Source organism: Pygocentrus nattereri, chromosome 5 (assembly GCF_015220715.1).
Source record: "Pygocentrus nattereri isolate fPygNat1 chromosome 5, fPygNat1.pri, whole genome shotgun sequence".
Lineage (NCBI taxonomy): Eukaryota > Metazoa > Chordata > Actinopteri > Characiformes > Serrasalmidae > Pygocentrus > Pygocentrus nattereri.
Window position 1 is genome coordinate 584,254 of NC_051215.1, and position 16,601 is coordinate 600,854.

General features: G+C 45.2%; 1 protein-coding gene across 2 annotated transcripts; it reads left to right on the forward strand.

Moving 5' to 3' along the window:
- Positions 1-1,512: 1,512 nt before the first annotated feature.
- On the forward strand, positions 1,513-13,347 carry lgals3a (lectin, galactoside binding soluble 3a). 2 transcript variants are annotated; one of them, XM_017682428.2, is made up of 6 exons: positions 1,514-1,720; positions 2,013-2,030; positions 3,280-3,927; positions 10,833-10,921; positions 12,397-12,553; positions 13,077-13,347. In XM_017682428.2, the coding sequence occupies exons 2-6, from the start codon at positions 2,016-2,018 to the stop codon at positions 13,230-13,232; spliced, it is 1,065 nt and encodes a 354-aa protein (XP_017537917.1). In that variant the 5' UTR covers positions 1,514-1,720; positions 2,013-2,015; the 3' UTR covers positions 13,233-13,347. The 2 variants fall into 2 exon arrangements, with proteins under 2 accessions (XP_037394730.1, XP_017537917.1); XM_037538833.1 differs by lacking the exons at positions 10,833-10,921; positions 12,397-12,553; positions 13,077-13,347 and adding an exon at positions 4,423-4,793 and having other exon boundaries at positions 1,513-1,720.
- The last annotated feature ends 3,254 nt before the right edge of the window (positions 13,348-16,601 follow it).

Genomic DNA, 16,601 nt, shown 5'->3' on the forward strand with positions numbered 1-16,601 from the left:
GATGGATCAGAGTAGCAGGAATAGCTGTGCACATTTTCAAATATTCCCGGCGAGTATAAACCGAATTAAATGTGATCTAACGGAACCACTACTGTCCATTAAATCAGTTACAAACACACACCAACTGTCTCAGACCCGTCATTAGCCTTTTATCAGAGGTAAACACAGAGTGGCACGGATAAATCAGTTTGGCTGCACCCTCAGGAATCATAAAGAATGTGGCCTTAAAAATATAAATCTGGCTTTTATTTTTATTTTTTATCATAATAAATATGATAATAAATCTGCCATAACACATACACAACATAATATATATTATATATATATATATATATATATATATATATATATATATATATATATATATGTATATATATTATAGCAGATTTATTACTATATGTGGTGTCTGTGTTATAGCAGGTTTATTACCGTATGTTGTGTATGTGTTATAGCAGATTTATTACTGTATGTGCTGTATGTGTTACAGCAGGTTTATTACCGTATTTTGTGTACATATTATAGAAGATTTATTACCATATATGTTGTGAATGTATTATAGCAGATTTATTACTGTATTAGTGCATGTAATACCGGTTACCTGTATACTTTTATATGCCCCTGATGATGTGTACTACTTTTGATTTTAATTAAAACAACTTTTAAAAATGCAAGCATACAAATGATAAGAATGCAACAAAAGGGTTCTGCTACTGTAGGCTATACAGAACTTTCCATTGACCTTCATGATGCAGAGAATCCTTTAATCATGCAGTTGGTTCTTTGAGAGTTCAGGATTCTATATAGAACCAATTTCTTTATTAAAGAACCCTCGAAGAACCACCTTTTTAAGCATGCATGGGTGAGGGAGGGGTGGGGGAGAGGTGGGGGGGTGAGGGAGGGGTAGGTGAGGGGTGGGGGAGTGAGGGAGGGGTGAGGGAGAGGTAGGTGAGGGGTGGGGGAGTGAGGGAGGGGTAGGTGAGGGGTGGGGGAGTGAGGGAGGGGTGAGGGAATCTGTAACTTCACCGCTAGATGTCACTAAATCTTACTTAGTGCTGCCGGTGGAGTTTAGCAGTGAGGAGAACCCTGGAACCCTCTAACTAAGCTCAAAAGATAACTGCTTAAACTAAACGACATTGAACCTCATTAAAAACGAATAACTCGTTTTTAACTTCACGGCGTTTTTAAGTGCAAAAACAGAATCGAGTCTCTAAAAATGCTTGTTTTTCCAGCTCGCCTGTCCCTTTAAGGACACGCCCACTTTTCCGGGCTTTTGCGTAAACACGTTTGAGCTGTGACGCTGCAGTTTTTCTTCCCCACACCCCTGAGCGGCGAAGCCCCGCCCACCAGCGCAAGGATTGGCTCGTTGTTCATTGGTGCGTCTGAGATTGAACAATCCAGGGGCGGGGCTCGGGCTCTGGAGGCCAATCCGAGCGCCCGGGGGCGGGGTTTGGCGGGAATAGGAGAAGGAAAAACAGCGTGTGGATCTGTAAACCATGCGCGCCGCAGTGTTCCACTGCGCGCATGACTTACAGATCAGCGGGTTCCTCAGTCATGGTGCCCCTATTTCCAGCCCCAGCCTCGCTTCCTCTGTAGAGCTCAGCCGAGTGTAGTGTGTGTAGCGTGTGTGTGTGTGTGTGAGCGTGTGGATGAGTGTGTTTCCTGACGGCTGTGCTGTGAGTAAGAGGCCGATCCTCGCCGACAGGCCTTCAGTCAAACCGAGGTAAAACAGCGAGCCGTCGCGGACCGAGTCCAGTGGCTTCGCGTGCTCGTCACTGTCGATTGATCTGATTAGAAGATGATAAACGCTGATTTTACGGCATTCACGTTGAGTTTAAACACGAGGCTGAAGTTTGGCTGACTATCCGCCAGCTTCTTCGAATTTACCCGTTCCACCTTAAGTGGCGCACCATTTAAGGTGGAACGGGGTAATTCGAATGAGAATAGACAGAGTTAGCTGGACTGACAGTCATTTTCCTGCTGTGAGTTTTATTTGTTTCTGTTTTCCTCCACAGGCCATGGCAGATTTCTCGGTGAGTTCTTAATCCTACATTGGATTGTTAAACAGACACAAATTTACTACTTATATTGTTTGTATTTATATTTTTATATATACTGTTGTTTAACCAGTTACAGCATGTTTTCTAAAAGCTACAGGCCTTTACACCGTCTGGTTTTGATCATGATGCGGGCGTATGCAAGTTGTGTGTGCTCCGTTTAATATTAGCTTACAGTTTGTTTGTTTGTTTGTTTTCATGTGAACTGGTTATTATATCATGTGACCAGGTTTGGGAACTCACTGGGTGTCGTAATGTAAGTTATGAGCAAAGCTAGAACCTAAACCCAGTAAAAATGTCCACTCCTCCTGTAGAACAGTCCTCAGCTTAAAGGGAAATGCCTCCAATTTTTCAAAATTCCTGCTTAATTCACTGTTTGAGCTGTAAACAGAGATCCAGTGGGTTTGGTGTGAAACGGTTCAGACGTCTTCACAGTGGTGGTGATGGGAACCAGGCGTCGCCATGACTACAACACAGATATAGACACTTTATTCACCATCCAGAACCTCCAGAGAACCTACACGAGTCTTCTGAGCTTATATGGAATGTTGATGATGGAAAACAGTGGAAAATCTGGAATAATGAGTTTTCTTTGGGGACTATTTTGCCGCACAGCGCCCTGCATGTCTCCCTCCACCATGAATGGAGTTGAAGTTCTCTAAACTCTCATAAAACAGCGTCTCAGTCATCAGGCAGTGAATTCAGAACCAGTTCATGTAGGAACTTTCTGTAGGAGCTTTTAGAGGGACGTCTGGTTCCTATCACCACCACTGTGAGGAGCTTTTAGAGGGGGACGTCTGGTTCCCATTACCACCACTGTGAGGAGCTTTTAGAGCGGGACGTCTGGTTCCCATCACCACCACTCTGAACGGTTCTGACTTGGAATTTTTCTTGAAAGTCATCTGTGCTGCTCCGTGACATTCCATATCTGGCTAAGTTCATGTTTTGTGGAATACACCCCAGCTGTTGTGTAAACAGATCTTCCTTCATCAGTAATTTAACTCTTTTTTTAAAATATTTGTTGACAGTTTTTCAGCGTAGTGTCTGTCCGCCGCTCCTGAAGCCTATGATCAGTTTCCATGTACAACGAATTCCCTGAAACAGAAAACCTGTTGACTCAAAACACAGTTACAGTAGAAGACGATGGGCCGGCGCTTCACTGAGGTTTTTCTGTTCTGTTGTTTTTGCTGTTCCATCATCACTGAAAATGCCTCTGTTTTTGTAGCTTGCTGATGCAATCGCGGACGACGCCCCCAGTCAAGCACCCAGAACCGCAAATGTTAATCCATCTGCCCCAATAAACGGGGCTCCACCTGCCACTAATCCTGGCTGGCCTGGTGCAGCTCCGGGTGGTCCCAGCTTCCCCCCGTCCGGTGGTCCAGCCCAGCCTTCTGCCCCCGGAGGATTCCCCCACTCTGGCCCTGGTGCTCCGGGTTCTTTTCCGCATGGCCCCGGGGCTCCTCCAGGGCAGTATCCTAGCGCCCCTTCTGCCCCTGCTGGATACCCTCCTGGCCCCGGAATGCCTGGACAGTTCCCCCCTGGGCCAGGGCAGTTTCCTCCAGGAGGAGCGCCTATGCCCTACGCTGGGGGTCAGTTCCCCTCCACCCCTGGAGCTCCACAGGGACCCTACCCTAATGTGCCTTACCCAGCCGGACCCCCAGCTCCAGGTATGTACGGCCCCGGGGGCCCTGCGCCCTTTCCCCCAGCCGGAGGGCCCGGGCCAGGCTTCGCCGGAGGCGCTTTTCCCCCTGTACCTCCTGGATCTTGGGGCGTACCCGGAGGGGGCTTCCCTCCCCAGCCCGGACCTCCCGCAGGATTTGGACCTGGACCAATGGGACCATACGGGGGGCCGGGTGCTCCTGGAGGCATGTTGGTGAGTAAGGCTGCGGGTGTGGGAATGTTTAATGGCCGGGCGATACGGCTAAAAATCTTAGCAAGACATTTTTTCCATATCGAACTCATAATTACTAATTAAGCAAAGGACATTAGTGTGTAATGATTATAAACTGCTAGCGTTCCTGCTGCAGCAAGTCAGCGGCTGGACCGTCTCACCGTCTAGTGCGCTCTGCAGTGCGTGCGCAGCGCCATCTAGTGTATTAAAGTAGCTGTTCCGATTGAGGAGCCAAATGGCATTCGCATTTAATCGATATGGAAAACATGCGTACAGTCCGAGGCTGTGGGGGTGTTATGGGGGTGTGCATGTGTTGGTTGGAGGGTCTCCTGACTGCTGGTTGAGGTTCAGCGAGGCCCCTCAGGCTGCTCCGGGGGTGTATTTGGTGACTGAGGGCAGGTGTGGATTTGGCTTGGTGGGACGGTGGACTGAGAATTGAAGTGTAGATGTGAAAAAACTCCTGTTTTTGTCTTTCAGCCGGGATATAGGCCTCCGTATTGATCGCAGTGAACACCGCAGATATTCTCAGGGGGAGCAACACTGCAGCCTTCAGAGAGAGAGAGAGAGAGAGGGGGCAGTACGATCAGAGCTGCTGACTCTGCCGACTATAAATCACACCAACATTTACGCTGTTACAGGCCAGGCTGTCGTTACTCTAATAATGCAGTGGGCGCAGATGGTCTATAGACAAGCCAGCTTTTAAAAGAATATATTTTATTAATACACTTTATTTTCTTAATTCTGCTACATAAAAACTGTTGTGTGTTGCACTTTTTATGAAAAAATCTTTGTACTGCACTTTGTTGTTTATTCCACCAAAATGAAGTAAATGTAAATGCTGACTTGTTTCAGGTCTGATTTAGTGTCTTATTCTAATGGGATTTTTACTGTTAAGTATTCAATATTAATCCATCACTGATTTATTAATGTCAGGTGGGTTTGATGTTGTTTAACTTTAAATTTCACAAAGAAATCCAAAATAACTGTAGTCGCCCGATCAGCTGAGATTTGCTGGCTTTCTAATCCTCAGAGGTGGACAAAGTCCACAAACCCTGTACTGGAGTTAAAGTCGAGACCCTCAGGGTAAAATATTCCTCCAGTAAAAGTAGAAGTTCCTCCCTTTAGACCTCCAGTTGAGTAAAAGTACTAAAGCATTTCCCTTCAAATGTACTTAAGTATAAAGTAAAAGTACTAAAAGAGGAATTCTGGCTCTGATGTCCTGTTATCATTTTTATAACCAGACTGGCTTCATGAACTCATTTCAGGTGAAAGTCCTCCAGCGTCTCTCTTGGTAAACCAGTCTTTTAATAGAACGTCATTAATTAGCGACGCTGACGTCTATTAAAATGATCAGAAGCACAAAACACTGAAGGTAAACAGGTTCCATCAGGGAGAACCGAGTGGCTCTGAAATCACTTTTTACACACAAGCAAAGTTTCAGTTTCAGATTTATTTACAACTTAGTTCCAAGTTTAAGTTGAATAAAAACTGGCTTTAAACTCAGGATCACAGATGAGCTCCTTTACTATGTTGATCTGTAGGCGTCTGTTCATAAACATAAACCAGCCCAAACTCATTTACTATAAAATGAAATGGTGTTTGTAGAAATTCAGAAAAAAGCCGCGTCAGTCTCGACTGCATATGTGGACATATTTCTATATTGAGCTCTATTTACACAAAGTTAGGTTAGTTCATCATTTATGTTGAACAGACTCTCCCAAAGTTTTACACTGATGCGCTGACGTTGAACCGCGTGCTGCACTGGGTCGGTATGACCAACAGGTCAAAACCAGCTCTAAACAAAGTGACCGCTGGGCCCTGATTGGTGCTCTGGCTTTGCGCTTCTTTCGTTTTGACATGTTACGTTTTTATACACACAGAAACCAAAAGGAACGACAGATTTCTCAGAATGTAGGAGGAAAAAGTCGGATATTAGACTCTGAAATGTAGTGGAGTGAAAGGAAAAAGTCGCCCAGAACGGAGAAACTTCAGTACAGATACACCAAAAATACTAAAGTACAGAAACTAATTACATTTACTCAGTTACTCAGATACTCAGATACTCAGTTACTCAGTTACTGTCCACCAGTAACTGTTAGCTGCGTTAGCCCCATGCTATCTGTTAGCTGCGTTAGCCCCATGCTATCTGTTAGCTGCGTTAGCCCCATGCTAACTGTTAGCTGCGTTAGCCCCATGCTAACTGTTAGCTCCGTTAGCCCCATGCGATCTTGTGATACAGGATATTATTTATGATCAATTAGACCAAAGTGAGGCCACATTTTAAAAATACCATCAAAACTATGAATCCAGTTATGCGCACATTCAGCATTTCACACACTGTGCTGCACTAAATCCAGGCGAACAGGACTAACCCTGACAGTAAGAGGACCGTGGGCCACTGCCGGCCTGCTAAAGGCCAAGCTGGTGGTCCGCTGGCGTTTTGCTCAGTGTTTTCTGGGCGGCCCACTGGCGGTTAATCTAGAATAATAGACACATTTCCACCTTTCATCGCTCATTTTTCCCTCACAGTCCCATTTACTGATTTCTACGGAGCCCCGCTGGTGACACCCTGTATAAATACAATACTGCGACTTAGTCAGGCGTGGGGATGATCTAGTAAGGCGTGGGAATGATCTAGTAAGGCGTGGGAATGATCTAGTAAGGCGTGGGGATGATCTAGTAAGGCGTGGGGATGATCTAGTAAGGCGTGGGAATGATCTAGTAAGGCGTGGGGATGATCTAGTAAGGCGTGGGGATGATCTAGCAACGCGTGGGGATGATCTAGCAACGCGTGGGGATGATCTAGCAAGGCGTGGGGATGATCTAGTAAGGCGTGGGGATGATCTAGTAAGGCGTGGGGATGATCTAGTAAGGCGTGGGAATGATCTAGTGAGGCGTGGGGATGATCTAGTGAGGCGTGGGGATGATCTAGCAATGCGTGGGGATGATCTAGTAAGGCGTGGGGATGATCTAGTAAGGCGTGGGAATGATCTAGTAAGGCGTGGGGATGATCTAGTAAGGCGTGGGAATGATCTAGTAAGGCGTGGGGATGATCTAGTAAGGCATGGGGATGATCTAGTAAGGCGTGGGGATGATCTAGTGAGGCGTGGGGATGATCTAGTGAGGCGTGGGAATGATCTAGTGAGGCGTGGGGATGATCTAGTAAGGCGTGGGGATGATCTAGTGAGGCGTGGGAATGATCTAGTGAGGCGTGGGGATGATCTAGTGAGGCGTGGGGATGATCTAGTAAGGCGTGGGGATGATCTAGTGAGGCGTGGGGATGATCTAGTGAGGCGTGGGGATGATCTAGTGAGGCGTGGGGATGATCTAGTAAGGCGTGGGGATGATCTAGTGAGGCGTGGGGATGATCTAGTGAGGCGTGGGGATGATCTAGTGAGGCGTGGGGATGATCTAGTGAGGCGTGGGAATGATCTAGTAAGGCGTGGGGATGATCTAGTAAGGCGTGGGAATGATCTAGTAAGGCGTGGGGATGATCTAGTAAGGCGTGGGGATGATCTAGCAAGGCGTGGGAATGATCTAGTAAGGCGTGGGGATGATCTAGTAAGGCGTGGGGATGATCTAGTAAGGCGTGGGGATGATCTAGTAAGGCGTGGGAATGATCTTGTAAGGCGTGGGGATGATCTAGCAATGCGTGGGGATGATCTAGTAAGGCGTGGGGATGATCTAGCAAGGCGTGGGGATGATCTAGTAAGGCGTGGGGATGATCTAGCGAGGCGTGGGAATGATCTAGTGAGGCGTGGGAATGATCTAGCCCTAACCCTATCAGGGGTCACGCTCTCTATGTAATCAGACAGGTTAGTGGCGTGAAGTGCTGACGACGCCCATGACGCGCTCAGAGAAGCAAGTTGTGGCGCATTGTGATGCCGTTCATCACGATGATGATGAATGTAGCCACATCGCTCTGGTTTCAGCCTGTTCAGAGGTTTGTTTGAACAGGAGAAGCCCAGAGGAATGAGCTTGGCCTAGTTTCAGCGCAGGGACAGTGTTCAGGGAGCGCGCTGGAGTTAGTGAGTCACCGGGTGGGGTTTGGAATCAGGTTGTGTGTCATGCAGCCCTGATTTTGCAGACTGTTGTCATGGTGACGTTGTTTTTAACCCGGGTGTTGTCACATCAATCTGACGTTCATTTAATTCTAGGAAGGATCCCTTTTTCCTCTGAGCGTGGATCCGTGTGCGCAGCCGGTCGGGAATCACTGATTCAGAGACTTTTATTTCCATTCCCAGCAAAATATAGAAGCACCGTTTGTTTGTGTGTTGGGATGGTTGTCGTAGAAACACAGCAAACTAATAAAACGCTAAAAGGGTTCAGGATTTAATGCAAATGCTCCAAATAAAGTGTTATGAAATAACTATATAGTTGTTGATATTTACCAAATAACTTATTTATGTATTTTAGCAGTAGTGATGAAACAGCCAGAGACCTCGATCAGCTTAGCTCCTAACAACAAACATCATAATGAAAAGTTTGTGAATAATGATTATAGTATGTTAATTAATGTATATTAATCAAACTGGTAACTAAGGGTACTTGGATAACCGTGTTTTTGATAGTTTATCATAGTGTTTCTGATCATTAGTGGTGAAAAGGTTTATGGCTTTTCAGATATTAGTGAAAACAATAGTAATAAATAAGTGAAAAGTCCAGTAAGTTTTATTTCTCCTGCACTAGTGAGCGCAGCACTCCTTTCCCCTCAGCTCCCGTTACCCATTAACATTTAGCCCCTAACTCAGTTTATTTATGTGTTTGTTTATTTATTTAGTCAGCTGGTTACTTGTTGGAGGGAGAGGTCACTGTGTTGTGTTTGGTCACTTTCTGGGCAGAAGCAGATCATTTAGAGGCGGGGCTGAAGTCGTTTGATGGAAGATTAGACAGAAGAATTCAGCCTTTCACATGACGTGGATCGTGTGTACTGAGACCGTGGACATGAGCTAACGATGAAACTGTCTCAGGGGGCCAAAGTGCACAGTTCGTGGTGGCTGAGGGCCGAAAAGACTAAACAACCTACCAATAATGAAGGAATTTTTAATTTTTTAAAAGATTTTAAGATTTTAAAAATGTGTTTTTGTTACTGAAATACATCAAAAACGCGATTTTAAAAGGAAAATGTGAAATTAAGTTGGATTTGGTTCAATTTACTGAGTTTCGGACTTTATGCTTTCACCCTATAACTTAATTACGTTAATTTGATAAATGATCGTTCCATTTTATCACAGTCATAACGACCCAGACTGTACCACACGTGTCGGTCGTGACTGTTTCAGTGTGTCAGTGACTGTTCGGCTCATTTGAGCTCAAAAACTCCGCAAACTCGGCTTTGATCAGCTGTACACACAGAAAATCATCATATTTTACATTAAAACACTAAAAAACGCTGAACTGCAGAAAATAGGGCGATTCTTAATGATCCTCACCGACTTTCAGACTTTGGGACACATTTACTTCAAAACAGTGGATCTAACTGCTCACCATGTGGCCACGAGGGACAGGGATGCAGCATCACGTCCTCCCCTGAAAATCAGGGGCGTGGCTAAAACAAGACCCCACCTACTGACTAAAACTGTTTTGGTAGTGAGGTGAAAACGCAGGATGGCATTTTGGCATTTTTAATTAAATAATTGAATTTCCCTTTAAAATACAAAACACTGTAACTGTGATTTTCAGAGGTGTAAATTTAGGGGTTGCGCTGTGGGACAGACTCCTCCCACTAGAAAATATCCCATAAAGGATGATTTGGTACAGCCCTATTTCCAAAAATGCTGGGACACTGAGCAAAATTTAAATGAAAACAAAATGTAATGAGGTATAAATCAATTAAACCATATATTTATTTGAAAATAGTACAAAGACGAAATATTGAAAGTTAAAACTGAGGAATTTTAATGTTTTTTTTTTTAAATATTTGCCCATTCTGAATTTGATGCCAACAACATGTTCCAAAAAAGTTGGGACGGGGAACAAAAGGCGGGTAAAGTTGTGTGATGTTAATAAAACACCTGGTGGTTGATTGGCAGCAGGTTAGTAACATGACTGGGTATAAAGAGCAGCTCAGAGGGGCGGAGTCTTTCAGAAGTAAAGGTGAGGAGGGGTCACCACTCTGTGAAAGACTGGACCATCAAATAGAGCAACAACTCAAGAAGAACGTTCCTCAACATAAAACAGCAAAGAGCTTCTGCTTTCCATCGTCTACGGTGCAGAACATCATTAAAGACTCAGAGAATCTGGAGAAATCTCTGTCTGTGAGGGACGAGGCTGAACACCAGTATCTGCTGGCCGTGATCTTTGGGCCCTCAGGCAGCACTGCATTAAAAACAGACATGATTCTGTAGTGGAAATCACTGCATGGGCTCAGAAACACTTCTGAAAACCACTGACTGTTTGAATGATTTGCACATTCATTTACATTTTACACAGCGTCCCAACTTTTTGGAGATGGTGATTTTTCAGTAGGTTTTTTTTTTGACCATAGGACTTTAAATAAGTGTGAACTAATTCAGGAAAATGGCCCAGGTATTATGAAAGCATGCTCGGTGTCTCAGTGGGGGACGGGTTGGGGAACAGTAACTTTCTCTATGTACTCTATGTTCATCTAACTGGACTGGCTGTTCTAGCATGTGGCTGCCTTCCGAGTATCGGAATAAGAAGTCCAGGTAGTTTCATACCGTGTACACAGAGAATTCCAGCTAACCTCCCCATACAGGTCTGAGATAACAGAGGTGAGATAGTGCTGGGCTGGGCTGGGCTCTGGCGTGGGCAGAGTTCTGTGAGGAGAGTTTATGGACTGATCTTTTCTCCTCTCCTGTGTTTGAGTTAATGATTATGCGCCGTGTTTGAGCTCTGCCGTAAGTGACTGTGTCCCTGTGTTTCAGCCGGTGCCGTATGACCTGCCGCTCCACGCTGGGATAATGCCCCGCCTGCTCATCACTGTAGTAGCAGAACCAGTTCCAGGAGCAGATCGGTAACATATTTACATACACACACACCTCACACACCTACAGCAGCCCGACAACAGGGTTCTGTGACATAAACTCACTGGCCACTTTAACAGAAACACCCACCTTGTGCTTCCACACACTGGCCACTTTATTAGAAACACCCACCTTGTGCTTCCACTCACTGGCCACTTTAACAGAAACACCCACCTTGTGCTTCCACTGACTGGCCACTTTATTAGAAACACCTACCTTGTGCTTCTACTCACTGGCCACTTTAACAGAAACACCCACCTTGTGCTTCCACTCACTGGCCACTTTATTAGAAACACCTACCTTGTGCTTCTACTCACTGGCCACTTTAACAGAAACACCCACCTTGTGCTTCTACTCACTGGCCACTTTAACAGAAACACCCACCTTGTGCTTCCACTCACTGGCCACTTTATTAGAAACACCCACCTTGTGCTTCCACTCACTGGCCACTTTATTAGAAACACCCACCTTGTGCTTCCACTCACTGGCCACTTTAACAGAAACACCCACCTTGTGCTTCCACTCACTGGCCACTTTATTAGAAACACCCACCTTGTGCTTCCACACACTGGCCACCTTATTAGAAACACCCACCTTGTGCTTCCACACACTGGCCACTTTATTAGAAACACCCACCTTGTGCTTCCACTCACTGGCCACTTTATTAGAAACACCCACCTTGTGCTTCCACTAACTGGCCACTTTATTAGAAACACCCACCTTGTGCTTCCACTCACTGGCCACTTTAACAGAAACACCCACCTTGTGCTTCCACACACTGGCCACTTTATTAGAAACACCCACCTTGTGCTTCCACTCACTGGCCACTTTAACAGAAACACCCACCTTGTGCTTCCACTAACTGGCCACTTTAACAGAAACACCCACCTTGTGCTTCCACTAACTGGCCACTTTATTAGAAACACCCACCTTGTACTTCCACTCACTGGCCACTTTATTAGAAACACCCACCTTGTGCTTCCACTCACTGGCCACTTTATTAGAAACACCCACCTTGTGCTTCCACTCACTGGCCACTTTAACAGAAACACCCACCTTGTGCTTCCACTAACTGGCCACTTTATTAGAAACACCCACCTTGTGCTTCCACTCACTGGCCACTTTATTAGAAACACCCACCTTGTGCTTCCACTAACTGGCCACTTTATCAGAAACACCCACCTTGTGCTTCCACACACTGGCCACTTTATTAGAAACACCCACCTTGTGCTTCCACACACTGGCCACTTTATTAGAAACACCCACCTTGTGCTACCACTGTCGGTTTGAGGCGAGTGTGATGATTTAGCCATGCGGTTAGCACTATGCTAATTGGTGGGTATAAGCTTCCATTGCTTGTTAGCTGCATTAGCCTCGTAGCTCCAGAGCTAAAACTACAGAACTAAACTTCAGACAAAAATTTGCCTAAACTATCGCTTTAATGTGTTCTCTGCCCTCCTTCTAGGTTCCATGTAGACTTTGTGAAGGGTCCTGACATCGTGTTCCACTTTAACCCTCGGTTCCCCGAGCAGACCGTCGTCAGGAACTCAAATCTGGGGGGCTACTGGGGTCCGGAGGAGAGAGAAGGGGGCTTTCCTTTTGTGCAGGGCAGACAGTTTGAGGTACAAAAGCTTTTAATCAGACAGGCATCCCATAGTGTGACTGGGGTGACGCTTCACTCTCCAACAGCGCCCCCTAGTGTGTTTTTATTTGTTTGTTTTCCTGCCCAATATTATTTCTGCACTCCAGCTAAAGTATAGAAAAAATGTGCGACCTTTTTGTGTGAACAGATTTTTTGTAAAAATTAATTTTTCATCTTTGAGGTTAAAATCGGGACTGTAGGTTATTACAGGTAATAATTTTAAAAAAGACATAATGAGACATATTTTATATACAGTATGTTTGTTGACTTGCATACTTATATATCTGCTCATTTTAGTGCAGAAATTCTATTAATTTGAGTTTAATGTATTGAGAGAAAAAACCCATAAACACAACACAGGCGGTATTTTCTGTGTTCAGCTCAGCCAGTGCAGCCGTGAGTCTCGGCAGAGGCCGTGTAACTTATTTACACTCAGAGGATAAACATGCATGAGGCGTTATTATTATCATGTATATTACATATTCTCTGTGTTTCTGTCTCAGCTGAAGATCCTGGTGGAGGCGGACGTGTTTAAGGTTGCTGTGGACGGAGTGCACCTGCTGGAGTATGAGCACAGAGTGGGGGGGCTGGAGGAGGTCACGCTGGTGCGGGTGGTGGGGGACGTCACACTGTACAGCATCGCACCCAGCATGATCTAACAAACACCAACACAAACAACAACAACAACAACAACAACCCCATTTCCTCATGAACACACACAGTGTCCCCAACATTTCACGGTCAGAGTAAAAGCTCTTTGCTGGATCATCTTCACCAGTATTCCCGTTTTTTATCACATTGTGAGCCGATTACACGTCTGTAAATATAAAAATACTTCAGTAATTCGTGGGAAATCCTCAGTGTCTCATATAGAAACTGTAGGTAGAGTTCTTTAACACATGAAGAACCTTTACATCTTCACACTTTAATGTACCATCCTCAGAAAGGTTCTTCTACCAGACGTGGCACCGCTGTCTGGTTCCTTTACTGTTTTTTTAGTAGTGCACTAGTTTCTCATCTGCTGGATATTTTGACGTTCTAGAGCAGAGGTTCTGCACCTTTTTTAAAGCCATAACCCATTGAAGTGTAAAAGGGGGGTTGTAACCCCCCCCACCGTCTCCAAATGAGTGATAAACAGCATTTTGGCCTTAATTAAAGCTTTGAAATGTCTGACGGCTCTTTTTGCTCTAATTCAGGTGGATGCCGTCTCCTGACAGGCTAACGCTACGCATGTGGCTGATCTGTAGCGTAGTGTAGTGTGTATACGTGCAGGTTCCCGTTAGCTGCTAGGTTAGCTGTTTGGCTGGGTGATCCTGCACACTGCTGACAGTTAAGAGACTTTTACTTTCACATCACTGATTAAGCTCCATATTGACAAGATGCCATTGGCAATTTAATGGATATTTTCTTATAGTCAAAATTACATGATTTTTTAGCATGCACCCAGTTTTAATAACCGCTGTACCGTTTACGCTCTGTTCCACAAACCTGTCATCTTAATCTCTGTTGACTGAACCATTAAACTGACAGTGATGAAGCACCTGAGTTATGACCACAGATATACATCGTAAAGACCTGGTTAGCCTCCAGAGGGCGCTCTACTCCAACCCTAGCCTTAGCCCTAACCGTAGCCCTAGCCTTAGCCCTAACCGTAGCCCTAGCCTTAGCCCTAACCGTAGCCCTAGCCTTAGCCCTAACCGTAGCCCTAGCCTTAGCCCTAACCGTAGCCCTAGCCTTAGCCCTAACCGTAGCCCTAGCCCATACTCCCTGGAAGTGAGCAAGTAAGTAGAGTTTACAGTTATTTTTCTTTAAGACACACGAAAGAATCTAAGCCGTTTTTTAATTTTCTAAATTTACAATGTAATCAGAGCGGTTTGGTGTGAATCGATCGGTTCTAGATAAACTTACCAAGTCAGAACTTTTGACAGTGGTGGTGATGGGAACCAGACGTCCCTCTAAAAGCTCCTCACAGTGGTGGTGATGGGAACCAGACGTCCCTCTAAAAGCTCCTACAGAAAGTTCCTCCATGAGCTGGTTCTGAATTCACTGCCTGATGACTGAGACGCTGTTTTATGAGAGTTTAGAGAACTTCAACTCCATTCATGGTGGAGGGAGACATGCAGGGCGCTGTGCGGCAAAATAGTCCCCAAAGAAAACTCATTATTCCAGATTTTCCACTGTTTTCCATCATCAGCATTCCATATAAGCTCAGAAGACTTGTGTGGGTTCTCTGGTGGTTCTGGATGGTAAATAATGGACGTCTGAACCGTTTCACACCAAACCCTCTGGATCTCTCCGTTTACACCTCACACTCTGATGCAGTTTGGTACGGATTTTGACACAAAACTGTGGAATTCCCCTGTAATATAGTTTAGTTCTGCAGCGTTTCACGTCCCACTCGGAGTTTAATGCTATTTATTGCAGCTCTTGCTTAAATAAACTCGCGTTAAAACGCCACAAGTTTACATGTAAGATATTGTTATTGTGGGTTTTCAGCAGATGCTTCAGTGAAGAGCAACTGCCTGTTAGCTGGTTAGCTAATACAGGGGGGCTAATAAGGGGGTCTAACATAGGGGGTTAATACAGGGGGGCTAATAAGGGGGTCTAACATAGGGGGTTAATACAGGGGGGCTAATAAGGGGGTCTAATACAGGGGGCTAATAAGGGGTCTAACATAGGGGGCTAATACAGGGGGGCTAATAAGGGGGTCTAATACAGGGGGGCTAATACAGGGGGCTAATAAGGGGGGCTAAGTGGTCTAATGTACTTCTGTGGCTATAACACTTCTCCATTCACAACCGCGAGACGGATCCACTGGAAGGACGAGCCTCGCTGTAGTTCTGCGTCCCGTGGCGCCGCCGCGGCGGCTACGCTGGACTCTTTCCTCGCTGTGTGTCGACGTTTGGCCTGTTAGCCCATTAGCTGTTTAAACTAAGCCTGTTAGCTGTTAGCTATTTAGCATGCATACTGAAATATGACTGTTTATCTTTCAAAACTCATTAAAATGTTAGAGGCGAGTTTCACAGGCAGGCCGACTCGGCGCAGCGTCCCGTCTGTGGCTTCTGGGTTTCGGAGAGATAAAAAGCGTTTTAACAGTAAATCATAAATTCCTGTGTGATGAGACGTCACTCCGCCGAAATCGGCGGGAAAGAAGGAAACTAATTGCCAAAGACACTGCAGTAGGATTTACTGAACGTTTGGAATAAAATATTTCAAATCTTTTTGGAAGAACTGTCGTGTTTTATTTGTTTATTTTTTCCCCGCAAACAGATATTCGTTTATTTATTTACTCATTTATTTATTTATTTAGTATACATTTATTTACTCCTGGGTCATTCCTGTATGGCGTTTGCATGTTTATGTTCTCCTCATGTCTGTGTCAGGAGAACTGGAGAAGTTTTGTGTGTGTGTGTGTGCGTGTGTGTGTGTGTGTGTGTGTGTGAGTGTGTGTGTCTGCCCGGCGATAGACTGGTAACCCGTCCAGGGTCTTTCCTGCCGTCCGTCCAATGACCGCTAGGATTGGCTCCTGCACCCCCCGCGACCCAGAAGGAGAAGTGGCTTAGAAAAGTCTGTGTAATTATGTGGGGAAATCTTTAAACTACATCTGCTACATAGATAAAGGAATAAAAAATAATTAAATACAAATTAAATTAATTGCAAATTGCATTTTGAATGGGATGAAAAGACCAATCACTGACTTTTCCTCTGAGGAAGTAGATTTAAATTTAAATTTAAAAGCAGAAATATGAACATCTCTGAGTTCAAACGTGTGAATTCACCATAAACCTGAGTAAACACACACACACACACACACACACACACATTCCCTAAACCGCTTAGCCTTCTGGGTCATGGGGCGGGGCTGGAGCCTCTCCCATCAGGAAACACCCCGGACAGGTCCATCGCAGTGCAGACAGACAGGCAGGCAGACAGACAGGCAGACAAATTCACTCACACCCAGGGGCTGTTTAGCATGTCCAGTTGGCCTGACCACATGTCTTTGGACTGTGGGAGGAAACCCACGCAGA